This window comes from Trichoderma gamsii, assembly GCF_001481775.2.
Source record: "Trichoderma gamsii strain T6085 chromosome Unknown Scaffold_76.2, whole genome shotgun sequence".
NCBI lineage: Eukaryota > Fungi > Ascomycota > Sordariomycetes > Hypocreales > Hypocreaceae > Trichoderma > Trichoderma gamsii.
The window spans coordinates 1-26,956 of record NW_020171413.1 but is presented as its reverse complement, the minus strand read 5'-3'; the positions used below and the strand labels follow the sequence as shown (position 1 = coordinate 26,956).

General features: G+C 49.4%; 10 protein-coding genes across 10 annotated transcripts; 3 read left to right on the top strand and 7 right to left on the bottom strand.

Moving 5' to 3' along the window:
• Positions 1-1,837: 1,837 nt before the first annotated feature.
• On the top strand, positions 1,838-4,519 carry TGAM01_v210885 (frequency clock protein; the record flags this gene model as incomplete). Its single annotated transcript, XM_018810789.1, has 1 exon — positions 1,838-4,519. One exon carries the CDS (start codon positions 1,838-1,840, stop codon positions 4,517-4,519), a length of 2,682 nt encoding a protein of 893 aa, XP_018655991.1.
• A 2,692-nt stretch (positions 4,520-7,211) lies between these two features.
• On the bottom strand, positions 7,212-8,047 carry TGAM01_v210884 (hypothetical protein; the record flags this gene model as incomplete). The annotated part of the gene is made up of 2 exons (XM_018810788.1): positions 7,212-7,238; positions 7,352-8,047. The coding sequence occupies 2 exons, from the start codon at positions 8,045-8,047 to the stop codon at positions 7,212-7,214; spliced, it is 723 nt and encodes a 240-aa protein (XP_018655990.1).
• A 1,164-nt stretch (positions 8,048-9,211) lies between these two features.
• TGAM01_v210883 (hypothetical protein) lies at positions 9,212-10,031 on the top strand (the record flags this gene model as incomplete). The annotated part of the gene is made up of 2 exons (XM_018810787.1): positions 9,212-9,771; positions 9,821-10,031. 2 exons carry the CDS (start codon positions 9,212-9,214, stop codon positions 10,029-10,031), a joined length of 771 nt encoding a protein of 256 aa, XP_018655989.1.
• Positions 10,032-13,409: 3,378 nt separating this feature from the next.
• On the bottom strand, positions 13,410-13,834 carry TGAM01_v210882 (hypothetical protein; the record flags this gene model as incomplete). The annotated part of the gene is made up of 2 exons (XM_024550905.1): positions 13,410-13,711; positions 13,786-13,834. The coding sequence occupies 2 exons, from the start codon at positions 13,832-13,834 to the stop codon at positions 13,410-13,412; spliced, it is 351 nt and encodes a 116-aa protein (XP_024404350.1).
• Positions 13,835-14,643: 809 nt separating this feature from the next.
• Positions 14,644-14,910, bottom strand: TGAM01_v210881 (hypothetical protein; the record flags this gene model as incomplete). The annotated part of the gene is made up of 2 exons (XM_024550904.1): positions 14,644-14,672; positions 14,790-14,910. Coding segments are annotated over 2 exons (150 nt in total), but the record flags the coding sequence as incomplete, so codon positions are not given.
• Positions 14,911-15,207: 297 nt separating this feature from the next.
• On the top strand, positions 15,208-15,663 carry TGAM01_v210880 (hypothetical protein; the record flags this gene model as incomplete). Its single annotated transcript, XM_024550903.1, has 1 exon — positions 15,208-15,663. One exon carries the CDS (start codon positions 15,208-15,210, stop codon positions 15,661-15,663), a length of 456 nt encoding a protein of 151 aa, XP_024404348.1.
• Positions 15,664-15,717: 54 nt separating this feature from the next.
• On the bottom strand, positions 15,718-17,764 carry TGAM01_v210879 (hypothetical protein; the record flags this gene model as incomplete). Its single annotated transcript, XM_018809607.1, has 3 exons — positions 15,718-16,805; positions 16,853-17,359; positions 17,524-17,764. 3 exons carry the CDS (start codon positions 17,762-17,764, stop codon positions 15,718-15,720), a joined length of 1,836 nt encoding a protein of 611 aa, XP_018657210.1.
• A 2,527-nt stretch (positions 17,765-20,291) lies between these two features.
• TGAM01_v210878 (hypothetical protein) lies at positions 20,292-21,810 on the bottom strand (the record flags this gene model as incomplete). The annotated part of the gene is made up of 2 exons (XM_024550902.1): positions 20,292-20,998; positions 21,060-21,810. The coding sequence occupies 2 exons, from the start codon at positions 21,808-21,810 to the stop codon at positions 20,292-20,294; spliced, it is 1,458 nt and encodes a 485-aa protein (XP_024404347.1).
• Positions 21,811-24,041: 2,231 nt separating this feature from the next.
• Positions 24,042-25,616, bottom strand: TGAM01_v210877 (hypothetical protein; the record flags this gene model as incomplete). Its single annotated transcript, XM_018809609.2, has 4 exons — positions 24,042-24,461; positions 24,527-24,657; positions 24,712-24,990; positions 25,064-25,616. 4 exons carry the CDS (start codon positions 25,614-25,616, stop codon positions 24,042-24,044), a joined length of 1,383 nt encoding a protein of 460 aa, XP_018657212.2.
• Positions 25,617-26,571: 955 nt separating this feature from the next.
• Positions 26,572-26,790, bottom strand: TGAM01_v210876 (hypothetical protein; the record flags this gene model as incomplete). The annotated part of the gene is made up of 1 exon (XM_024550901.1): positions 26,572-26,790. The coding sequence occupies one exon, from the start codon at positions 26,788-26,790 to the stop codon at positions 26,572-26,574; it is 219 nt and encodes a 72-aa protein (XP_024404346.1).
• Positions 26,791-26,956: the final 166 nt, after the last annotated feature.

Genomic DNA, 26,956 nt, shown 5'->3' with positions numbered 1-26,956 from the left:
GGTTTGGCGCTTGTTAATGTATGATTTCTCTTCCACACATCGACGCCTAATTCGCAGCCACGCTCGTATTAGCGCTAATGCTTGGATTAAATGGTCCGTCAAGGCGATGCCGCTCGGGACTGTTGCGCATTTTGCTCCCCCTGGGATCTGGGGGCTGGATGTGTCTGTTGATGGCTTCAGCGGGCAGAGCAGAACGGAGTGTGTCAGCATGGCACAAGCTGGCCGACAGGCGGGCTGGAAGTGATGCAGCAGCAGCAGAAGGAGCAGAAGCTCTACCAAACGCTATGGTATGGCTTGCAGCCCGCATTCTAGGGATCAATGTCATCTGTCTGACTTCCTAGGCTGAAGACTCCATCACTAGAACGGCTTGTGGATATACAAACCACATGTCATTCCTCTTGCTGCTGTCCGATTGGCCTACAGTTCTACACCGCGTGCTTCAATCTCACTCCAACACCTTCTCATCCTACAAACATTAATAAATAATTGTTACCAGTTACTACTGCAAGATAATCATCATAAAAGTGAATAAACTCAAATAACTAAAGAATCTTTGACTATGTATTGATACATGGACGAGCATCTGATGGAAACTTTTCGCTAGCAATACCCCTCTAGAGTGAGACATGGGCTCGCTAGCTCCCAAACAAGACCCTGATGTCCATGGTTTGCGTTGATGCTTCTGCGATTGCCCCTGCCCAGCTGACACGCACACGCCCCTCCCTCTTTTCCTTTAATTCCGAGACGATTTCAGACAGCCTCACCACGGCAATTATCGCAAATCATACTTGTACCTCACCTAGCCCCATCCATATCCTACGAAGCTGTTCTCGACGACGAGCTTCCTTCAACCCGACTGGTCATCGTCGTTTCTTGTTCCGTTCGCTTCTACTTCCCTCAGTAACGGCCTCTTGACTCCCTGGGACGGAGCTGGTTCTGAATACGCCTCTCGGCTACTCTGTCATTTGAACCCAATAGTCGCGAGGGGCTAGACTTAAGCTAACCGAGGAAAAACACGAATTCACAGGCATTCTATCCCAAAAGCTGGTGTACACGATTTCCGGCGATCAAGAGGGTCACAGCGCCTAAGTCTACGGCTCGTGTTGAATTCCGACAGAAGACTACAACTGCCTTCGTGTCATAGTACTCTCGCCACTTACTGCGCACTCGAGCTGTTCTTCCTTTTGCTACATAGTTCAAGATATACACGAAAATTTTGCATCGAGCCGGCGTATTTATTACCCCGTTTAATTCCTGTTAATTTCCTTTCATCAAGAATCAATATCCCTTATATATTATTTCTAGCGGACGCTTTTATCGAGACTCGAGATTTTCCCGCGGTGAGTAGCCCGAAGTTGTGGCGGCCCTCTTTGCTTATCCATTTTGATCGAACTATCGCCCAAGGTGCCACGGCAAATGACACGCCACTCCTGTGTTCGATAACCTGGCTTCTACCATCTCATTAGCCAATTTTCGTCTCACAAGTACACAATTTTGTAAATGTCGGTCTGTTAGCAATGCGTCTACAGCGCATAGGGGAATGACGAAGTGTGTCGTCTACCTATGTCACAGACATCACTTTACTTCGGACCCTTGAGAATCATACTCTTTAACCAATTCGAACTGAGAAAGAATCTCGTCCGGTAACTAGAGGATGATTCATTTTTGGGGTTGATCGAATTTTTTGCCGAACTTGGAAGCTCTTCAAATTGAAATACCATGCAGCCAACAGAGGACATACCTCACAAACCACCTCTATCATCAACAGGCCACGCTCTTCCCCGACGAACTTCCCCGGAGAAGGCAATCACGCTGCGACACCATCAGCTCGCTCGTGATGCCTCCCCGAAAGCGAGTCGCGGGTCGGTCCCGCCAAATCAGAGCAGCCAAAATTCATCATCACCAGGCCGAGCTTTCATCGGAGGAGAGTAATGAAACTGGCCAGAGTGATGCCGAGGAATGGTTTAATCAAGCCAACCAAAATCCGACAGCTACTTTCGACAGCAGTGCCATGAATGGTGAGTACCTAAGCAGTAGCTTAATAGGTCACATATCAAAGTACTCAAACACAGTTGATTCGCCATTCTTTCAAAAAGAATCCGACTCATCCAACGAAGATAAGACCTTTCATTTTCAATCTTCCCCGCCTCGAAGTCAGTCTAAAGCTCGTAGTAGCAGCGCCGATGACTACCGAAGCGTTATCGATGATCTCACCATGGAGATCCAGAAGTTGAAGGAAGATTTGAAGCGCTATAAGCAGCGCGGTCCTGATGTTCTTCGAAAAGATAAGCTCTTTGAAATCAAGATACACGGACTGCCGAAGATGGAAAAACGCGAACTAGAGGCGACGCTTCGAGAATTTATAACAACTTTGGGAGACTCGCCCGATACATCCTCGTTGCAGCGGAACAAGAAATCTTCGAGGCATGCCAGTCGCGCTCGGATGTACTCTGGTACAGGATCCAAATCACAATCGAAGCATGCGTCGCTACCATCTGGATCTCATACTCAACCGATCGATTCAGCCTACGCGTCCATGTCGACTGGAGCTTGCTCCTCGGGAACCTCGTTGAACAGACCTCAGGGAGGCTCGCAGTTCAAGTCGAATGAACAGAAAGTAGAGAACTACTTACGCAACATCCCAGAGGGGCTGTATCCCCGTCTTATCTCCATGACAAACAAACAAAAGAAGAAGTTGGTGGTTCGGCGTCTTGAGCGAATATTCACAGGGAAGATTGGTAGCAGGTATGGCCGTCGAAGTCAGCTCTGTCAACCACCTGCTGTGTCCACCGCACCATCAGCACAGGCGACGGCGGTAGATCCTTCCCCCGAGCGGCCTATGGTGCAGGAACCAAAGCCAAACGTGAATGCCAATCCCAGTGCTAACCTCAATCCTGCACCTGAAACTATGCGCGAAGCCCGAACTCTTTTACAGGAACACCAATCTAGACATACGGGAAAGAACAACAATTCGCAGGACATGGGCTCGGCTTCTAATTCTAATGAAGATCAGATCGAGCCAGAGGGCAACGGCAACGGAAGTGGTAGTGGCAATGGTTCAAGGAGAAATCCGTCCCTACGTATGCCACCGCCTCCAGAGCAGCGACCTACGAGGCCCAGAGATCTCGACCCCGATCGCGCCCAAATACCATCCGAGAATATGGAGTACATAAGACGTTTAGTTCTTGTTCCTCCGGAGTCAACAGCCACACCACTAGAACGACCAAACGATGACGTGCACCCTGATGAAGTAGGATGGGTGTATTTGAATCTCCTTTGCAACATCGCGCAACTACATATAATGAATGTGACGCCGGATTTTGTGCGCAATGCCGTTGTTGACCTGAGCGCAAAATTCCAACTATCACCAGACGGTCGAAAAATAAGATGGCGCGGAGGTAGAGACGGTACCAAGTCCAGTAGTGATAGCTCAGGCGACCTTTCACAATGGAGCCCAGAAACGGATGACACGGAAAACACCAAAGGAGACCACCATAAGAGAAAAAAGACGGGTCGCTCAGACTATAACCCTTCCAAACCTGGACCACAAGTTTCGGCATCGTCCGAGAACTTCCACTACAAGCCTCTGTTCCATCATCAGAAGTCGCCTAACGAACAATCATCGAAGAAAGAGAGCACGCTGTCGTTTTTCGGTTCCACCGAGGAAAGCAATACAGACTCATGTGGCCAGAGCGGCTCTGGTGCATCCAATCGTCGTAAACACCGTCGCAACGGTACTATCATTTACTATAGCGGTGCCCCGTTTTGTACCGACTTATCGGGAGACCCAGGGGATATCTCGCCAACGACGTACACGCTATCAGGCGATAGGGAACGGTTGGTCCCCCAAATGCAGTTCGTCCGCCCGATGCCTTTCCGACCGGGATCATGGTCTTCCATGAATAGGCGACCATTAAGCGACACTAATCTTGACCTTGGCTCCATGTCCAAAAAGGATGTCAACGACGGGGCCGGCATGCCGGAGCTCGTGACCGAGTCGGGCGATGAATCCAGCGAATTCAGCATGGAATTCCCCTGGAGTGATGCACAGCAAATACTTGAAGTTCATCCTCTTGAATCATGTGGTCTAGGTGGTGTGCTACCTGAGGATCACTTCATGGTGATGGTTACGACTAGGCGATCGAAGATTGATGCATATGTCAATCAGAGGAGCGGGGGTCAGCATAAGTTGCGCAAAGAGACGACGGACAACATCACCAATGGGTTGGCCACTATGTCAACATCGTCGCCTCGTCCGTCTGTTGATCGACTGCTGGCGATGGATAATTTGTCGACAATCAAGATCGATTACCTGTCAGGTTGCACCCGGCGCTTGGAACCAGTACCGCTTCCGCCACCTGCCATATTCTTTCCACCTCTTAGTGCAGATTCATGGTCTGAGGACGGGTTCGGATCTGATGATGATGAGTTTACTCCCTCGGAAGAGTTTTTGGAGCTGAAGAGCAAACCCGCATCAGTCGGATACTTATCCCAACGGAGTAGACTTGAGCAGCGGTGATGCCTGAATAGCTAGGTGCTCTCTCATGAGCCTCAAAAGAAAACCCGAGATTAAAAGCTTAATATTAACGATTAAAGTAAATAAGGATCATTTACCGTAAAGGTTTTATATGGTTATTGACGGTCTGACTGCGACTGTTGAGTAAACGTAAAGAAGATCCCAAGTGGATTTATAATTAGCTCTCCAACTATGTTACAGACTACTTGAAATTGTACTTGGACGGTACTTGTGCCATGAGCGGAGGTACAAGCCTAGCTAAATATGGATGTTAACTAAAATCTTTAACTAGTGAAACCCGCGACACCCGTTTCGAATTTTACGGTAACGGAACCAGCGTCTTATAAGGGATCTATCTGCAACGCAAACCTACGGCACAATCACGATCGTCCGGCCCTGCTGCGAATAATACGCCGGCAACATGAATGACATGCTCTTCCCGCCCCCCGCCGCTGTGATCTGCACCATCGGACTCTCTCCTCGTACGACGGCGCTGATGGCTTCCCTCTGGCCCGGCCGGAACCTTGTTGTTTTGCCCTTGATTGCACTCCAACATGGCTGATATATCGACCTGTCGCAATGCCTCTAATCTCCGCAACTGCACGCTCTGTCGGCTGCTCTCGAAGTTGTTTCGCTGCCTCCGCCGATGCGCGGCGGCTATAGCCTCGCCCTGTACGCCGCCCCGGCTGGTGCCTTCCTGGCCGAAATCGAAAATTTGATGCCATTCCCGGCTGACCTCGCGGTACTTCCCCCGCATCAACGCCGTGCCGCCTAGCCCTTGCTGCATCTCGCGTGCGTATATCATGCCCGCCACGTGCGATGTGTGCGTGGTCGGTAATCCCGGGCGTCGCTCACGTCGTCAACTCCGTCTTCTTCTTCACCGTTCTCGCCCGTGTACGACGTGTCATGCCTGATGCTCAGATATCTGTTGGATATGGCAATCGCAATGTGTCGCCAACTGCTGGTGCTCAACCTGTGCCCCAATAACCGCTTGCTATGTTCCTGGATGACATGCCGGATACGATCGGATGACCACCTTGCCTCGTAGAATGGCCGCATTGTCGGCTCCAACTACGTCTTTAGGGAGAGGGGCGGAAGTGAAGTTGATTGCAACGAAAGCTCGGACGGGTATGACAGCGACATAAAAGGCTATACACAAAGCAGACGACCTGGAACGCAACGGGCACCCGAATATGCCGAGCTAGATGGGATTTTAGGAAGTGTCTTTGCTTCACTGGCTGTAGAGTTACACCGGCTGTGGTTGTGATTTGATAGTAATGTTGGACATGTGCGCTGCTATAACTTAGGTAGATCTCTTTCTCATCGCTTGCTAGATTTACTATGCCATAGTCTAGACCAACCGTACCACTTTAAGCAATGATAAAGGGCCGTCTCTGCGGCAAATGGAAAGGCATTTCTATAAGAGCAGAAAGTAATTCGCGATCCCTGCTCCTGTACGCCTCCCAGCCAGTCCTTTCTAGCCAAGGCCGCTATTCAGCAAACGTGAAGTATCAAATACAGAAAGAAATTTGACAAATTTATCAAAGGATGAATTTCATCATAGCTTTTGAACCAAACAATCAAATCTTAGTACCATATTTGATTTATATAATTTAACGGCAGCGCTGCCAGCCCCAGCCGCCCGTTAAGGTGCTCGTCTGCACGGCGATGTCAGGATCGGCCCTAGATCCGTCGACGTAGATACGCGAAGGCCTATAGAATTCATGATGCAACTTGCAACCAACGAACGTACCTGGGAACTAGATTGGTCACAATCTCATGATATTAAGAATGGGTTTTTCTAACCAGAAGAAGCTAAGGTAGCCGCCACTGCAGCTTTACCGACTGTAAAGTCAGTGTTACTGTCCATGATCCAAATATAACATGTCTATATCTGAAAGAAACTGCCATTATAGGATCAAGCTTGTTGTAGAATCCGTATATTTTGGCTTCTCTTGAACTCTAGTAGCGAGAATAAGGGCCAAGTATTTGATGTTCAGAACTAGAACTTGATGTCCAAAGAAGTTCGGCTTTGTTTATCATCATGTTTATTGCCGTCTTGGTGGGAGAAGCCGAAGCCGGACTTCGATTTTAGGTCGCGGGAGTCTGTTTAATCATGACATATCAGTAGAGTTTTGGAGGACATCTGGAGGTGGCCTTTTTGAACATAGCGTGTATGGCATTGCTCAACGATGCGAGCTGTGTGTGCATCCAGTGCATTTATTGAGTCTAATCGTTTAATGGAAGGTAATTTCGGATCTTGCGAGAAAAGATTTGGCTTCGTCCGCTGGGCTATTATCGCACATGAGCAGGGCTTTTTTGTTCTTAATCTAAATATTTACTTTTCTTTCCCCGCCTCTGCATTTGCGCTGATTGGATAGAAGAACATGATTTAATAACAAATGGCTCGTAAGATGACATCGGTTTGGAGCGATAGTTAACTCGAAATTGCGGTCCTTGACTTGACACCTCAAGCAAATAACTATGATTAGGGTGAGAGCCTTGCAAGTGGCGTCTCAATAATGCTATTGTTCCGTGTGTGGCCCCGCACGCCACACAGCCGTAATCATTAAGACAAATCGGCTGATTAGAAGGTAAGAGATAGCTAACGCGACCCTCATTTATCCCAACATGACTAATTTGTGAATGCCGCTTCCTTTTTTTCGAGTCGCTCAAGGCTCTCAAGCTATCCGGCCTATGTCTCTCGCGAAGTTTGGATAACCTTGAAGAAGTTTGTGCACCCTTGGAGATAGCTATGCCGTCGTTACCTGTCTCGACAACTGGTCTGAGAGCGAACAAGCCATCTACAAGCGTATGGTCAGTTGACCAGCATACGTCAATTTCCATGGTATAATCAGTAGGAACCAGGACTTCGCGGGTGATCGTAAATGAAGATAAGAAATGCCTGCCGGAAATCTGGTTGAACTGGTTTGAGAGGACCGATTCTTCACCGTAAATCGAGAAGAGGGGGGGAGAGGGTGCGGAGGTGCCGCAGTTATCCACACCTGATGGCGGCCAATATTGGTTGTATGAAGCTTCTAACTCGAGTCTGAGGCTGTAGGGCTCTGGCAAGCCAAAGTTACCGTCCGCCGTTCGATTAATGAAAATATTTTCTTCGCAAATGAAGAAAGGCCTAGGTAAGACGATATAGATGACTCGATGAGGACCTGCGGTATTGTTGGACGCGATAACATCGCAAACTTGAGTCTCACAATATGCAAGTTGAGTTTTGTTGGGTCTTAGTCTGGAAATGGTGATTATGCAGCGGCCTTTGGTGGAAAATTTCTTGCTAGGGAGACTTTTAGTCTCCTCAGGATCCTTGTTAAGCTTGTGAATCTTGTGATCCTTGTGGGCGATTTGAAGAACATTGACAAGTAGAGCACATCTGGAATCCGGGACAGTGGTGAGATAGCCGGCATCGAGCGAGTCGGAGGAAGGGACGCGCAAACTCTCGCGTGGCGGGCTATTACGATCAATGTCATCTAGCTTTTCGCCGATAGGGGCTCGCCGCCGAAGATTGGGTCTCCCCATGATCAGGATGAAACCAACCTCAACAAAAATGGTGGTCTACGAGGCAGCGGGCAGCCCTAAATCTCATTACGACCAACAACGTAATGAAGCATTGAAAGCCGTTCATTGATACAGTATACTGCCTGGTAGTCAACAATAATAAAGTCATGAGGTGGGAGTCAGGGGACGGAAAAAGAAGGAAAGAAAAAACTGCGAAATACTGGGGCAGCTGGTAGAACGGGCTCGACGCGTGTGCGAAGTGGGCGAGACTGCCCGTTAGGTCCACTTTTAGCGGCCGGCAGCATATTAGCCTCATTGCTACAGGCGATTTTGACTCGTTTTTGGTTGGGACTTGAAAGTGCAGCGTTGCATCGCACACCTAACAATCGTTAGATCTCATGTCTAACATTTTCCTTATATTGGCGGACCTGAAGCTGTGGCTTGGATGTTGATGGCTTTTATTATTTCTTTTTCTTTTGTCTGGAATTGATATCTAAATATATCGATAAATTATAATCGATTGTCCGGAAAAACATGTCTGAGAGATATGCTTGCCATTTCATCAAGATGACAATCATGGCCCTGGCAAATCTAAACATTATTTCTGCTTGGCAAAGCGGGCACCGTTCACTGCAGCGTGGCATTACAAAGGGGCTTGAATCAGCGAGAGCGAAGAAATCCCGTCCGTTTCGCGCTGGCATTTCCCAAAACCAGCTCACAACAAACCAAGAATAATAATGCATTCGCCGCCTGTTTGTCAGCCGAATTAAACTGCTCGACGAAGCAATATAGCCATGGCGCGGGGTCGAATTTCTACTCTTGTTGTGCAAAACGGTGATGGTAACTACAACGATGTTTTGGTAAAGAACCCCCCCTCCTCTTTACCCTCCTCCGAAGGGAGAAGAAGAAATTTACGAGAACGATGAAGTAGCCTCTAGCACCACTCGACCTTCTTAACAGCCAATGCGATATGCTACAGGTAGAGATTCCCAAGTAATGGATTTACTGGCTCCGGTTTTCGGAAGCTCTAATTTGTCACGGCATGAGCAGTGCTCTTTTGCTTTAGAAAGATAATTTAAAGGCAATGTTGTAAATTACATCGTAGTCTCTCATAGTAATATGTAAGTCTTCGCCCACAACAATGGAGCTGTCCTACCCTCGTCGCGTACTCAGACGGCTCTCAAGATGAGCTCGGCAATACAGGATGGGGAGCGATTACGTTTCCCAAGGCCCGTACGACCAAGTCCAACGGGCGCCCTCCCGAACGCAGACGTATACGATGCAGAAGCAGTCGGAGCCTTCGAGGGGATCAACCTCGCCGAAGAACGGATCCGATCCGACCCGGACATTGAAGAAGTCATCCTCTTCCTAGACAACTCAGCGGTCGTGGACGGCATCCTCGGCCTTACACCAGCCTCTTCACAAGGAGCCTACATGGGCCTCAGGACAATCGCTAAAGACCTCCAGCCAGGAATCCGCACCAGAGTGGCTTGGGTCCCAGGGCGCAAGGACATACACGGCAATGAAACAGCAGACAAACTCGCAAAGGAAGGATCAGAACTTCCGACACTACCCTCCAAGACTGCCACAATAACCCATATTAGAAGTTGGACTAGAAGCGAGAGGAGACGGCTCCGGGAGCTAGACTGGGACGAGAACCAACGGCTTTACTACAGACGCTGGCGATTAGATGCTCTCCCCAAACCACCGGAACTACAGCTACCTAGGGCCATACTTCACCGGCTGTATGCGAGACTTCGTCGAATACCACGAAAGATTCGGACACGACACCAGGCCCATCTGCAAGTACGGTGAGCCAAGAACGCAAGGCCATTTTGTCGAGTGCAGAATGGTCCGACACTTCCTACTGGATGTCCCCAAAGAGGACCTCCGGATACGCAACACCCCCCTCACCTATCTACTAGGCCCCGACGGATACAAAGACTTTCAGACACTAGTGGAAGACACGAACCCTTATGGCCCTGCCCCACAAGATACAGATTGACCCAAACACTTTCCTTTGTTCCCTTGACACGTAGCGAACGCGGACTCTGAACCAGCGGCTCCTGCCGTCCTATTGCCCAGAAGGGATTTATGTAATTAGCTTCTTAGTGGACGTTAATAATAAAACAACAAATAGAGTAATATATAATAACTATCTTTACTGATTCCACGCGTAGCTATGTCTATACTAACAATTGTTAACGCCACCCACTGAAAGAAACCTGAGGCTGTGGGGGGTTACGTTTTTCGGAGTACATGATATATTCAACCGCCAATGAGTTAACTTGTTTTAATACGGCTTGTATACTGTCTTTAGCAATCAAACGCTGCCTATGCTCATAGAGAGCGTTGATAATTGCATCTCGAATTCCCCTATCGCTCTCTATTGTCGAAGAATAAGCTTCCTCGATTGCTTCATGGAAATTGTCGGTATCCCAGTGGCGCGAAACGGCTGCCTTAAATTTTTCTAGTGCCAAGACCTTGAGACCCTCGATTACATATTTCTCTGCAAGGGCATAAACTCTAACATGAAGGAGGAGATCAGATGGTTTAGCGATTTCAGATTCTTCGGTTCGGTCAAAAGGAGGCACGGGAGCGATGGACGATTTAGCGTCAATCGGTACGGCGTTGTGAGTATCATAGTTAAGACGGTAGAAATATTGAATGAGGCGGTCAACGGCCTCATCATCTTCTTCTTTCAAGTCAATAGTTGGTATAGGTGTCTTGTTGTGCTTGCAGGCTAACTTCAAAGCCGATGAGCGAGGACAAATGACGGATTTGTGCAAATTATATTGCCTCCCAGCAGAGATGATGAGGTCTGAGTAGGTGCCAGTTAACAAGAGCCTATTTAGCATTAATATAAATTCTGCTCGTCAAGCATTGAGCTTACTACCATCCATAGAAATTAGAAGCTCATTTTGTGGTCCAGCGTTTACAGACATGTCCACAGGGACTGCGTTTCGAAAAGTATGGTCTTTTGTTTGTTGAAGATTCGAAATCTCTGGAGTGAAGAGTTGGGGAAATATCACTTGGGCTCTGTCAGTGCTATTCCACTGAAATATCCCGTCTTTCAACAAGGAATGTATCGTCTCAATAAGCTGCGGCTCCGAAAGACCGGAAACAAATAAGTTTTTGGACGTGACAACTTCTTTGATCTTCCTCCGCTTGCGCAGCGCTGAATTGTTGAACTGAGTAAAAACGCGTCTGCAAGCCTCGTCGCGGTAAACACGCTCCTTTTCGGCGTCGGAAGGTATAAACATGAGAGGTTCATTAATCGTTTACCTTTGCGTTCAAAGCTTTCAGTATCGTCTCGGAAAGTACTGGGTCTTTTATTTCGTGAGACCCTTGAAAGCCGCAATACGCGCAATATGTATTACCCCGCATTGCCTTGGCCACTTTTGAGAAAAGCACTATTATTAGTTCGCCCAGTATTGCTACTTGGCAAAGATTACTAAGCATCTACAGCATTTACATTTCCATGCTCTGCACAACATTATGCGCTTTGCGCTTTTGCTTTATCGATAAAAAACCAACTCTACTGCGGGTCTTCTAAATCAACTTTACTAGAGTTGATCAGAGTCTTACCAATATAGGCATAATGCTTTATGCTTTTATTTAAGTAGTCCATCTACCAAAAGACTTTGGAAGAATAAACCCAACTTCTGGTACCAACGTCGTGTACCATTACTGCTTCTTGCATCTACATCGGCAATGTTTGCGTCCTTGACACAGAGTCGCGTCTTGGAGTCGCGAACTCACTTCGAGGATTCCCATGGCAAAGTGCTGTCTTCGACTTCGAATTGCACACCGGGTACATAGGCACGCAGGGGTGACGCAGGCACCTCCTACGACTCCATATACGTTTGCAATGCTCAAGGTAATTTTGAAAGGCAATTTTGAAGCTCTCAGCTTACTGGGGGCATGGCTGCTGCCACTAGGCATCCAACGCACTACCTTTTTGTTGCTGTTGAGCGTAGAAATTCGACATTTTCGTTTTTAGATCGCAAAAAGGAAAGGAACAGTTATTGCAGGAATATATATGGCTCTGATTAACATTACAAGATAAATTCGGCCCTCTAGACATTTATGTTGAGAAATAATATGGAGATCAAACGGACCAAACTCTCCCATGTGTCGCCCGTACTATTTCATGATTCTCGTGACGCTACTCGAAGTGCCGCTGTAAGTATCTACTAGAACTACGAATTCGCTTGTGGTAGTCTGTTCTAAGCCTCTCTTACATGTATCTACTCTATCGGTAGTACTATCCCTTTGCGTTGATCGTGAGACTTGCGTACCTTTGGTGATCTATTGCAGTGATGTGGTAAGATATTGCCCTGAAGTCACTCGCTTAACATCATTTTTATTATCGTCCGCTTCTACTACGTTCCGAGTGGCATTTGCGGCCTTTAGACAGTAGATTGGATGCCATAGATATATTTTTCTTCATCTTCTTCTTTTAAATGCTGAATGGAAAGGACCCTTTTTGAGCTGGTGTACCGGCTTTTGGGTGTGCCACGGATTTTAGGTTGGGTGCTCTCGCCTTTGAGCTGCTTATTACAAACTACGGCGAACAATAAAGCTTGAAGTGCTTCTACAAAGATACGCTCCAGCATGCCATTTGTATGATCCAGGCCTCGGTCAGGCTAATTGACTTCGAAAACTGTATAAACTAATAGATAATGTCTTTCTCGATTCAACAATCACCGGACACACCCTGTAAAGCTAGATAACGTAGCACGGCTTGCAATGATGCTTATAAAGTCCCATAGAGTTGCGACTGCGGCAGCAACGATATCGTCAACAATATATGTAGATTCTATATATCTTAATATATATATTATTATATATGTAAGTAAACGTGAAGGCGATGTCTCAGAATAAATAAAACATAACGTGTTTTTTTTGTTGTAGGCGAAGGCGAAATCCGCATACGACTAGATGTGCTATCCTCGCGCACGTAACGTATTCCACCCTAGAACCAATAATTCGATGGTAAAGCTCCACCGAGGAGCACACGTCGTGACTAGCTCTCATAGTTAGGCATCCCATTATCGGACTTATAGTCTACCACTTCCCATAGCCGCGGCAATGGAGTCGGCGACTCGCGAATAGAGAGCAGTGCCGATGCGCCCTGTAGCAGAGTAAACTGTCCGCCGAATGGGGACTGAGAATATACGCGCTGAAAAGATGAAATTTAGGGTCAAAACGGAAAGCAAAGAAGAAGGAAAGAGAGTTGAACAAGTGGGTTAGGTTCGGTACTCACCGGTGGTGGCAGTGTAGTATTTGAGCTGGCAATGAGGCATTGGGCTTGACCGCTCCAAGAGGGACACGCGAGCAGTGCGTCGGCTTTGGCTTGGTAGACGAGGTGGGCACTAGTCTAATACCGCGGAAGGATGAATTCATGTTCCTGGGCTAAGCTGGGAAGGCTAGCCGGTAGGTCTGGGTCCTCTGTGCGAATCGTTCTGCGTGCATGAGCTCGCCTCCATGTTTCTGGGGCACATCGGTTGGTCTGCTTTGCTGTGACCCGAACCCCAGAAGCCTTGCTAGACGATGTTGCTTCCGACTTGGATTGGATTTGTGATTTTATTGTTGCTACTGTTGTTGCTGCTGTTGTTGCTGCTACTGTTGACGATGATGATGATGATAAAAGGACACCGATTTGATCATATGGAGGGCCGCCTTGCACGTGTGAACCGTGGTGTTACCTTCCAGTTCTTTGATGACTCTTCAGAGTGATGGACGTATGGACGTACCTGTGCCACGAATCCTCGGAACGCCGCGGCTCTGCGTTTGATACGGCATATTAGCGCTCCCGCGCGAACCGCGAGAGTACGCGTAGCTGTTGTGGCTGTTGTGGCTGTTGTGATGTTTGTAGTTGTTGTGGTGTCTGTGGTGGTTATAGGTGCTGCCAATAGGATTCACGACGGTACGGGGGTATTAGTTTTGCGCATGAGGAATAGCCCTAGAGTCGAAGCAAGAAAATGAAACCACGGCTACGATCGAATCAACTGCGGTAGCAAGCTCCCAAGCGCGCTTTCGAGAGGTGTTGGCCAATACGCTCCTCCCAATCAAAAATATCCATAGATACACATGTGCATATTTACCGGCTGCTGCAGCTCCCACGTATGCTGTTGATTCGCCTCTCGAATTTTACCCCAGTGCAGGAATATCTGCTGCGCGCATGTCGTTGGCGTCTGCAGGCCCTCCCTCGCTCGATACTGCATGTACCTGCGTGTCAGTAGTATGTATGGGGGCATGTAATCACGGCCCTGGCCATTTTCTGTCCGCCGGGGCCTAAAGTCACAACGCAGGTTGGCTGCGAGCAATGGGTGCATCAGGAAGGGTACAAGGCATAACCGAATCTACACGTAGCTATCGGACCTTCTTTCGATTCGTAGCATTATGTAATATTTGAGGTCTTTGATACGCTGAGTCTACATATGACATGAGCACTGGAAGATAATATGGTCATAGCTTCAGCCTCAATTCGGGGGGAGAACGAATCTAACCCGCTGAACCACTTCATACGACAGACAATAGGTTTCGCTTATGCACGGATTTAGCGTTTACGCACGGCACAGGTTGGCGCTGCGCATGGCATGACTAGCGTCTTAATGGGTGGGAGAGCCTTTGGTAGTGCCTGAAAGATGAAGGCTCGTCAATTGATGTGAGACATGTGAGAGAGTTACCAAGCCTGGGTCAAATGGGGGGAATTGGGCATTGATGAGAACAGAGGAGAGACGGCAGAACAACTTACGACCAGCTAAACGGAGCATCACCCTGCTCCTACGCGTCCAGGATCGCGGCGGCTTTCGTGACAGCTTCGACCTCCCCCGATGCGGCCCCAGACCTGCCGTGTGCGCTCTGGCTAAGGCTGCGATGGAGTCCAGTTATATATTTACCAGCGAGCTCATGAACGCAACCGTTTCCGGCACCCACACGTCGCGGAACACCTGGCCGAGAAACATCGTCACCCCCCCTAGCCCTTCAATGCGTTGTCCGCCCAGCTCGGAGAACCACAGTTGGCTATGCCTGCTGGCTGCTACCGCCGGCCCGTAGTGGTATGCGAGCGCTGGGATGTGCATCAATGAGAGCCGGCCATCCTTGCCCCGAGGCCACCTCGCGAGATTGAGGATTTCTTTGCCTTTCTGCAGGTTGAGCATGCGAGGGGAGATATGCGGCCATCCCTGCGTGCGCAGGCCCTCCATCGTCCCGAGCAGCCCGAACACCTTGGACGGGAGCACCCTCGGGTCTCCGGTGAAGCAGAAGTGCCCCAGCCGATCGAGCGCGGCCACGCCCTCCGACGATGCCAGCCCGAAGCCCCTCGAGCCGCCCTCCCTGAAGCGACGGTCCATCTCCCCGATGGCGAGCTCGATCGTCCTCGCAAAGGCCGTCAGAACCCCCGGGAACACCTGCGGCGGGAACTTCCTGAGGATACTGGCATACAGCTGCTTCTCCTTGAGAAACAGCCGCATCAGCTGAAAGATGGGCAGCAGGATGCTGCCAAAATTTCGGCGTTCTCGCACCAGCCGCGCCGCGTCGACGGATATGACCTGCTCGAAACGGAAGGCGAACTCGTTCTCCGCCATGGAGGCTTCTACTCGCTGCCTCTCTCGCGCGAACGGCGTTGACGCCGCCGGGTTTTCTGGCGTCTGCTCCCCCCTTACCCGCCTCAACAGCCGCTGCTACTTTGCCCGCCATTGAGCTGTGCGGGCGGCCTCAGTCGCGGGGATGGTGAGCGCCGCCGTTGCTGAGCCCTGGCTGGCGAGGAGGTCGTCTTCCCGGTGGCGAAAGGACCGCTTGAGGTTCGAGTAGCCCTGGAAGAAGCCGAAGGAGAGCACGTCGGCGCCCTGGTTCTGGTGGCTCATGTTCGACTTCATCACCGTGAATAGGTTGTGGTCCAGGAAAGCAGGCGGACTGTCGGAGGTGAAGTTCCCATACGCCGGGTGGAAGCCGAGCGGGTAGAAGGTGTAGTTGCTGCCGTAGAACTCCTTCATCACTTGGTTCCGATCAGCCAGCAGGCAAACTGCAGACCCGGATTGATCTGCGGCGGCACAGTGGACGTCCACCGCCAGTGCATACGACACGTAGTCGATGTTGTCAATGTCGTACTTCTCCTCGAGGACCCGACGCAGCTGCTTGAGGCCGTCGCTGTACAGCCCATCTTGTTCGCCGGGGCCGTGGTCATCGAGCACGAACAGGGAGGAGTCTGATTCCTCCCCGTCTCTCGTCACCCTTTCCTCATCTTCCCAAGCTCTCTCAGCCGCCTCTGTGGTCGCTTCAGCTGCTTCTCCCTCTTCCACCTCCTCCGGCTCTCTTAGAAAGAGAGGCTTCGCATGTGCCGCCACTGTGTCCAAATCCATGCTCACAAGGGAGCCGGGCCTCTCGGCCAATGATATTTGAGCAGTCGGGGCAGAATGGCCGGTGCTGCTGCCCCTGGTCGATTCGTTGCGGCTTCCAGCAATCACCCACTCATAAAAGGCAGCGTCATTTGAAGCACCGTCGCCGGCACCGTCGCCGGCATCCAGGCCGGATGCAGGGCTTTCATCCCCGGCGTCCGCTGCGGCCTCTGTGTCGCTCTCTTCGCTGTCATCCTCCTGATCGGCGTATACTCTCGAATGGACCTCCCGTTCGAGCTTCTCAATGCCGGGGTTCACCTTGATCTCGATGTTCGCCCGTAGTCGTACGCGTGGAAGGCCGGCTGGTTGTTGGCCCAAAAGGGATCGTGCGACTGCCGCTCCACAAAGCCGGCCCAGCCCTCCATGAAAAAGTGCTGAAACGTCACCCACTTGCCGAAGGCAATCGTCTGCGACTGCTGACCTCCCAAAACCCACCCTGGCTCTACTCCCTCGCCGAGGAGTTCACCGCGGAGGAACACGTCTGTGATGTAGCACGCAATCGTCTCTGCGCGGTGCCTGGCGAGTGCACTGCGCTGCTTTCCCTTTATTTTCTGGCTGCTCGGCGCGGGAGCTTGTGACTGCTCAGAGGTCGGGTGCATCACGATGAACCAGACCTCTCGCGTCGCTCCCGTGGCAATGCGAAACGTCCTCCCGGCCAGATCGAACGGTATTCCCTCTGCATGCTTCGCGCTGTATGGAGCCTGCCACTGCCGGAAGGAGATGGTGATGTTGTCGAAGAAATGGCTCTCGCGGCAGATCGGTCGAAGCGGCAGCCCGATGATGCTGATGAAGTCGAGGCGGAATACAGGATAGTATTGATCTCCGCTGCCCGCCGCACACGACCCCTCTCTCTTGCTCCCATAGTTTAATGTGTATGACCGCTGCAGGATATCGATCGCTCGGGCGCCGTCGAATCGGGCGCGTTGACCTTTGCAATGCAATCGCGGACTATAACGATGTCGAGATGGGCTGTTAGAGCATATCCACATGCACAACGCGAGATTTCAATGGCATCAATAAGGACACAGAGACAAAACGATACGCCACGCCCCTTCGGAAAAGAACATTCACGTCCACGCTGGATTTGCTTACGCTTCATCTTATAGATTCCCGAGGAATGATCGATCTTCCATTTTTTCGGTGGCCGAAGCCCTTCTCTCTCTTCTAAACCCTGGCTGCTGCCGTGGCTTCCGTCCTCATGGCTATCTGCGAGGTAAATTTCGTCAATGGATGCAGGGGACACATAGCCACCTAGGCCATCTTCGTCTTCTTGGTTAAGAGGTGGCCCGAGATCACAATCGTCAGCAATCTCCAGGTTCAGTAGCATGGACATATTGGCAGATATGACCTTGCTTGGAGAGCTCTATTGCTTATGGTTGTGATTATAAAGTGCAGGCACAGGCTACTGTAACTTCCGAATAAAATATGCGTCAGGGAAGAGAAACAAAAACTATCACCGCTTCTGTGCTCTGTGTATTTTCATAGTGATTGTTTTTGCTTTGCCAATAAACCTCCTATGCCCATGCGAAAATGTTTATACATTATAGCAATGGCTATACTGTTCTTTCTAGCATTATGCAACAGATGCCTTACAATACCAGACGTAGCGCAGCCAACCTCGCTATGAGGTTGTCTCAGGCGTTGCCACCCAGGCGTTTCCTTTTCTTTTTCTCTTCCAAAGGTCAGAGCCAAAGACAAGGGTTATCGTAAGTTATGTGACGTAGAAAGTGGATGGTTACAGGCCATACTTGCATCAAAAGTAATCCTTTCGCGCAAAGCAACAAGGGGTTGCTGCATTACCTGACCTTTCCGACTATTGATATAGGACCTATAATCACTTTATTGGCTGTGTGCCTCTAATTACTCCACCGTTGGGTTATAAGAGCACCATAAAAAACAACCCCAGTTTCCATATGATTGTGGTGCTCTTGCAACTTCGACGGTGGCCATATCTTCACTTCCCAGAATCGATTTAATTGGGTAATGGTCTGATTTTGTGCATTTTGATTGATTATGCTTTTCTATTTACTCCATTGTCCAACCTGCAAGAGCACCATAATTAAATATCATAAGAGACAGAGATGAAGATAAGAACTTGGCCAAGGAGAAGCTATAATTTCACTTTGGCATTAATTGTTGTAAAGAGCAAGGTGATAGATATAGCACCTAGTGGGAGGCCTTTAGGATAATATATGAATGCCGCTGTTGCGGTAAGAGTAAGCAGCTTGATTATTCTGCATATATATATTACTTTATATATAAAGCTACTATATACTACTATATTATATATTAATATCTAGAACTATTCCAATTCACTACATTTTTTTTTTTTTAATACTTAATGTAAATATATACTATATATAAACAATATATAGGGTAGAGCTATATTAGTTATAATCTACTTACAATTGCCAGATGTTGCAGCAATTCCAGATGCCCAGGCTGGCGTTCGTGCTGGGGCTGCTTGTTGCGATGATCTCTGCCCATTCCGCCCATTCTGCCCAGTTGATTGGCGCGGTCTATTGCTGGAAATATTGGAGTGCTGACTTCTTGATGGCCCATGTTTTGAAATCCGAGACCCTCTAGACTTTACCTCGCCTGGGCGCTGGGGATGTGACGAGGCTGCCGTGAGCCTTCCCGAAGGAAGCGGGCGACGAATCACCTGCCCGTTGCCCTTATACCGTTTATCTACCGTTGCGTTCACGGCTTGTAATTCGGCTTCTATGTCTGGTTCTGATGCGCTCAACGAGTCTGCGGCGCGGCGCGGCTGAAGCGGCAGAGCTGAATTTGGACCCGAAGCTGAGTCTTCCTGCGGTCCTCGCGTAAGATCCTCATATCTTTCTCGATCTGACTCAACCCGACGTATCTCTGGCACGTATCTTGGTCACGACAACGACGGCACAATCTGCGCGAAACGGGCTTCCCACTGGATAAACGAATATCTCACGGTAGATAGGGATGAGAGTGGTGGTCAAATATTACACGTATTAGTGAAATCCACGACGACAATGGGCATTGAACGAATAGAACGAATGCAAGTGTGCCTCTCGGAAGATGGGAGATCATTGGTCCCACGGAAAGAAGGGGGGGTGGTCTGGGATTTCATTGATCTCAAGTATTACCAGCAGTCTTCATCACTTGTGTATCCCGGCATGAAACGTGAGAAATTACGATGAGATTTTTCTATGTGTGTTTTGTTCAAATATTTATACACTTATGTGACAAAAGTCTGCGAAAAAACAAAGCACTGTAGCCGGCAATGCAGAGATTTCGCATCTCTATTCTATATTCTGCTAAATCCAACACAATAGACTAAAGATTTTACACTTTTCTGATCTTGAATGATAACTTGTAGCAGTTCACGAGCCCGTGCTGATTAGTTAACATCACATGTTCCAGTATGCTTACCTTGCGCCACCAATAGCTGTTGGTCTTACGCCTGCCATCCTGATAGAGCAAAAGTCTGTGTCATCATAATTTCTGTGCTCCATGCGGCAAATCCAATTTTCATACACACCTACCGATATTGGCGACTACTCCGCACGGAGTAGGATAGAGGCGATACGCATTTTCCTGACTAGCTAGTTTCTTTAAAAATTCTTCAACTTTTGATCTCTTCATTGATGATGCCAAGACAAAGCCAAATCATGTCTCTAATTCCCATTATGCTCCAGACGTCTACTGGTACAGAATATTACAGGCCAGTATTATCGTATAACGAGCCAATGTTGTAGATAACAGCGTAGAGCACGCACTTTGTCTATATTTGCCACCTCTTCTACTAATTGCAAACAAAGAAAGATGCTGTCTATGGGGCTTCTTTTGCTGCTACACATTCTTTTACACTTAATTTTCATCAATCAGAACCTCAAGTTGATGCCCTCGAACCTCCGCCATCTCCTTCCAAAGCTCAACCACGTCTTCGGCCGGTGTATATCCCGGCAAGCTTCCCCAATGTGCAGTGCCAACACCTTTATCCGCATCATGTTTATATAGGAAAGCATGGTGCCTGCGACCCCACTGGATCGACCCATCAAAGGTAACAAGATACAGCTCCTGCAATGCCGGCATCCGCCGCACAGCCCGGCCACGCCTTGGTGGATATGATCCATCTCGGTCGCCACCGGCCGGGTCCGGAAGTCGTACTCGTACATGTCCTCGGGCGCCGGCACCTCTCTGACCAAAGAGTCTGGGTGGTACTCGTCAAGGTCCACCACTGGCGAAGGGCGGTCGAGCGGCGAGTCTTCCGGATTAAACTCCAGCAGCCACGTTCCGTGTGGTGTCACCGCTGCGTAAGTGACCTCAAGCTGCTCGAGATGTTCGCTTGCCGCTTCCTCTTCGTCAGAAGCCGCCGCATAGAACATCTCTGGCGAGATCACGACGCCCGAGAGGAAAAGCCGCTTAAGCTGCCGTGTCCAGGTCCGCATACCACGCGCAAAGGCATCGTCTACCCCACGCGCAGTAAGTATCGGTGGGATGCTGGAGTGATCTTTTGGTGCCTCGTAGCTGCATGTAAGCGTCACCTCAGCGTTTGGACAGCGCATTCGGGCGAGGGCATCGCCAATCTCTATTCAGTAAAAGTAAGCGGCGTATTCCACGATTTTGGCTCGACTGGTTAAGCGACTTACCGTCCCGCAGCCGTTTGCGCAGCTCCAGATCCTTCTTCTCGTTCTCCCAGAAGTTAATGCCAATCTTCTTAGCGTTAGGCAGGCTGTTAATGATGAGCGCCCATGCTGGTGCAGAGATGTGCCGCGCCTTGCCTGAGATTACCTCTGAGACGCTTTCGACGACTGGCAGGTCACCGGCGGCCGGGAGCAGCTGGAGGATAGAGTGGATGTATCGGTCAGTATAGATGTCATGGTTCTTGATATCCCCATCTCGCCTCGTCATCTCTGCCTTGCCACAACGGCCCACGTCGCTAGGCGAGAAGGCTGTGATGCGCAGCGATATGCCCGCCCTTTCTCTATGGAGGCCGCTGTTTCCAGGCGTCCAGCGGCTGAAGATGTCGAAGAACAGCCGCAGCGTCTCGCTGAAGAGGGAGCTGTTGCGCGCAGTCTCCTCGGCCGTCTCAAAGTCGCCATACACCTCGGCGCCATACGGCTCCAGCTCCACGTTGAGGTCCACCGTGCAGACGTATGTCCGACGCCGCCGGCATACGATCCGGTCAACATCAGCGAGGCGGGCCCGGCTCAGCCGCAGGTTGCGGAACGTGCGGCGCTCCACCAGCTCCTGCCACTCCTTGCAGACGCCGGCATATTGGGCGGTGCCGGGGAGATTGGCGTAGATGTACCGGAAGTAGCGGCGGCGCCGGTCCAGGCACAGCAGGTCGATAATGCGCTCCGTTATCTCTGGGGGCAGCGGCCATCTGTTCTGTGTCATTGCTTCAAGGCGCTACTGTGTGCGTGCTGGAGGCAGACTAGGTGTGAATAAGGTTGCACGGATTAGCGGCAATGCGCGGGAGTTATAAACAGCAAGGTTAATAATAGGCGGGCGCCGGGCATCTTTGTACTTAGGCATACTGTAGCTAGGTACCTACATGTATCCAGGTGCGCAAAGGCCCCGCAATATTGCATACATACATGTACATGTATATTGCAGGCTGCAGCTCAAATCCTTCGGTGCAGGAGCCCCCCCTCTCTTGTAAATACGTGATGCTGCAAACAAGTCAAGTATCCTTTTAGGAATGTGAATTACTTGTGGAACATTCACCAAGATCTAGTAGATCGTTACAGCCACATGAGGCTCATAAAATGATGAATCAATATATACTACATCCTCATCTCGCGGTATACAAGTAAGCTGGAGATTAAGCCCAACCACACCCTGTTTCCCCCTTTTTCTTTTCCCACAGCCTTATCAGACGCCAACGCACACATTATAATTCAGCCACAAGTTGTTGCAGTTGTTAGTAATGAAGTTCGCATCCGTTATGCTGTATTGCTTCTTGATGCTAGCGCAAGAGTCGGTCGACGTGATCAAGTGAAACTTCTTGCAAGTAGAGATGGTCCCGGGCTCTGTCCCGTAGCCTGGGAGGCTGCTGGTTGTCGACGTCGGCTTCTTAGATGTGGTGGTGGTGCCGCTCACTGCCACGCACTCACTACTATATATTTAACACCTCAAACTAGAAGCTAGAAATGGTATAAAATAATTAAGAATAAAACTTAAGTATATTTTAAGGTCTTACATATTGTCTCATATATTAGTTAATGTGTTTTTATTCTTCGTTGCTGTGAAATTTGAACTTCAATTCGTTGACCTCGCCGTCGATGATGGATGCTAGCCAATCAGATTTTAGCCGTCAAAACTAAACTCTTTGAATTTCGCGGTCACAATTAAGCCTACTTAGGAATCCAGCACCCACCTTATACGCTAATGGATGACCTAGCCAATTGGAGGCCGGGTCTTAGCAGTCTTACATGCACACCCCTATTCACAGCATATCACAAGTTCTCTTATATATTTCTCAGGTAAAGAACCAAGAAAGCCTTGATTTCTATATTTCCTGCTTTTTTAACCTGTAGACTAGAAACCTATCTGCCCTCCTAACCTATGGATTAACAAATTATCTGCTTTTCTAGCCTATACATTGAAAAGGCCCCTGAGCTATGTCACAACTGACTTCTATATCGACATCGGAAAGGAGACTTGCCCTCAGCAGTTTTCGAAAGCCATACCTTGGGATGCGCTGGCGGCTGGTGGAAATGATGGCCTGGCAGATATACAAGCCGAAACGCTACTATACAAACGATGCTGCCTAGAATCATATTCTTCTCAGATTAGCAATTCATCCACTGATGAAGGATCCCACAAGCAGGTGTTTTATCCGTTTACTATGCTCCATGATAGCGGGAGCTTGACGCTTGAGACTAGGAATCGTTCCCAACGCCGCACTGCTAGTCTTCTCTTACTCTCAGTTCTACCCCAGTGTTAAGGAAGTCTTTGCAGCAGGAAATGTGTATCCATTTACAAACACAGCTACCAACTGAAAGAACTAAAATATCCGCGAGCTGTCAACCTCTGCCCCTGGTATTTGCCCAATGATTGGTTCGCAATTTGATGATCTGATCAAAAAGACCTGTGAAAACGATTTAGGCACGATAGCTGATATGGTATATGACAATGTAGTCCTGGCCCGTACCGTAAATCGCCCAAAACACCCCGTTAATTCTTTCGTCCTCCATTCTTCGGTATCGTGTCGCCGGTAGGGTGCCGTTTCCCGCTGCCAGTTTGTTATTATTTTTTGTTATCTAATTCTCCTTATATTATGTTCATATAAACCATTGTCCCAGATGCCTTGAAAAATTGTGGAAAGCATCGCTATTGCTGCCTTCCGGAAAACAGGAATGCTAACGCGAAAAAAAAAATCTATTCCCAGTGTCTATCTTCACCACAGAAGAGTATATCTGCGTGGAGGTGCCTCACCATTTACTCAATGAGAGTGTCACACAGCAGGCAATACACTGGTTCCATCCACTTCTTCTCTCCTCCCTCGACGCCTTCTCTTAAATCTGTTACCTGCCAGACCGTGGGGCCATCGTCTAACTTGAGCGTTGCCTCGAAAAGCCTCCCCCAGGGCTTCTTTGACGACTTCTTGCGCGTTCCTCGCTTTGTCAAGGCTGATTTTGAAGACTTATCCGAGGGTTTGGCGGTGCCGGTGTTGGAGTTTCTGTGTCCTTGGACGATTCGTCATCTCGCTGCTTCAAGAGTAATTGATCCTTTGCCTCGCTGTTGGTGATTATCGGCGACTTTCTGTCTTCTCCCTCGACCGAGGGGCTCAGCAGGCCGTACCGCAGGTCTCCCTTTGTCCCTTCCTTTGGCTCATCCTTTGTAGCCTCCTTCGTCTCCTCCTTGATGGCCGGCTTTTCCGACTTGTGGGGGATATCCATCCCCAGTCGATCGTACACTCGGATGAGAACATCGTCGAGCAGGCAATCGTAATGCATCCATTCCTCGCACGTCTTATTGGAGCAGCCTACTAATGTTTTATCGGGATTGGAGGGAGTCCTACATTTGCAGACAAGGCCGACCGACTATTTGTAGCGATGTTAATATTACCTATACTCAAGGCAGAACGGCCGCTAAAGCAACTACATACCGATAGCTCTGACGTCCCGCAGTTGAACGCTTGTCTCCAATACAGAGACTCCTGTATGTCGTCATCGTTCGATTCGATCCACTGTTTGACGTTGACGCCCATTTCGACACTAACAACATGGATAATATCCACTACCTAGATGTTAGAGACACAGCAGGCACTCGTTGATGCTCGGGATGCTTTACTGTGATTGGAAGCGACCAGCTCATGCCGTCCATGGTATGGTTGACGACCAGCGATTCGCCTCTTGCCATCCAGAGTACCCAGAGGCAGCTCCTCAGGCCAGTACATCCAATACACGCGGGCGTATACGTGATGCTCGTCCGAGGCCCGAACCTCCAATATCCGGGCCACCCAGTAGTTTTCCTTCATGTCAACTTTGCTAGCGCCGGCAAGCAGTGAGTTTTGTCGTTCCATGGTTGCCTCGGTCGTTACACGGACGAAATTATACTTGACGCCCTTGACTAGACGGATTCACGCTTAGTTAGCTGCTCGGGGCCTAGAGGCTGACGAGGAGATACGGGAGGTAGCACTTACGAATGAAGCTGTTGTAGCGCGTCATATCGAGCCATTGCTTGCTGGGATTTACGGTGTAGCAGAGCTTTAAGGAGTGGCTTGTCTTGAATTTGCCTTCGGGATGGAAGACAGCATTCTGCGTCTGAAACTTTTTATTGGTGTCCTCTTCGGGTTTATCATGCTTCCTCTTCTTCGACTTAGAGCCATCTCTGTCGCTGGGCTTCGGCTCTGGGACAACGGTAATGGTGAAGAAACAGTCGGCAAGATTCTCGTCCATGACGGTACCATCAGGAGGGGCGTGGCCGTCCGGAGTAGAGCGAGAGCGCTTTCGGGTCTTCGAGCTCATCGTGGGCCGTGGGCAGCGCGCGCCTGCGATGTTGCGCAAGCTGGGATGTCGCGCGTCGTGGGAATTTAGGCGGTCGGCAATAGGTGCAGCGACTCTTTTGGCGAGCCGCCGTTTCTGACAAGCGAACAGGACTTGGGTCGGTTTCGGCCTATCTCGATGTAAACATAAGCGCACGCCGCCCCGATAAATATTACAGTTAAATCGGGAGCAAAATACAGCAAGGTCCATCAAATAGGATTCCTACTACGCACAGACGTCTAGGTGACAGCTCCAGCAAAGGCGCGCGGGGTGGAGCTCCACTGCTGGCCCTACCAGAAGATTGGCTTGGATTGGAAGGTTTGGTTGTTTCTCCATTGTTTGAAGATGGCAAGCGCGTCTGACGGGTTATTTTCAAGTGCGACAGCGCGGTAGCCTTTCCCCTATGATATCTTCGGATACATGGCAGATCTTCGTACGGGAGTACGTCATGGTTTTTCGTATGGTTTCCGCTTACAATGGTATTAAATTTGCGTTGCCCTAGCATTTTTGTGTAAAGTTATATATAATTAGAAAAAGAAGGGTTGTTTTCGACACTTTAATTTAGTCCACCAACCTAGTTTGCGAATGCTCCACACCTGCAAATCCCGACGAGATGCTAATCGGCTGTAACAAATCGGGCTGCGGGGAGTTCATAATTGTCTTCTTGATAATGTTCTAGAGCGAGTGTACCATCAATTGGGGAACCATACGCCCCGCAGGGTAGATGACTCGTCTGTGAACGTCGAGGAGACAGAGAAGAATCCCCTTGGCCCTGAAACACGGGATGAGGAAGATGGTAACAAGAGGCCATCATTTGTCCCTGGCAAAAAAAGGAAGCAGGCTCTAGTAACGCAAGATGATATGATGCCGGGAGTAGCAATAGTCCAGACGAAGGCGCAACTCATAGTGGGGGCCTCCGGATTGATGCCGGCCAAGCGGAGGCGGCGACGCAGGAAGCCAGAAGCCAAGATATGTCCATCCTCATTTTTCTTTTAATGCCTTTTGACTGAGCAAGCCATTCTTGCTCCTCAGTCTCCACGTATAGCGCATGATCCTTCAAGTACTGATGAGTGTAGCGCCCGCTATGTTCCACTCGACGTCGCACCTCCAATACAAGTACTTCGTTTGTCATGAATTCAGATACCGCATCATCAAGAGATTTGTCCTATAGCGGGCTCGAGAAGTCATACTTCCCCGCAACCCCTTGCTTCTCAAAGATGCGTTTTATCTCGCCGGGAGTGGTGAAAGGAAACAGCTTCCAGACGGAGTTGTCTTTGTAGAACTTGGGGAAGGCGATGTCAAGTAGATGGTGCATCTTACCGCCGCGAGCGAGCTTGTCCTGCGGTTTGTCTGGCTTGATAATATCGAACCCCCAGTTCGTCATTGTGGCGGGCGTCCAGTCCTGTTTAGAGTCGAGTTAGTTAAGGAGCTGCTACCATTGCGGCCATTCTGGGCAAGCATGGACATGGAGAAACAAGGGCGAGCATACAAGTGTATAGAATCGATCACCCCTAACCAAGGTAACAGCATCGCTCAAGACGGCCCTAACT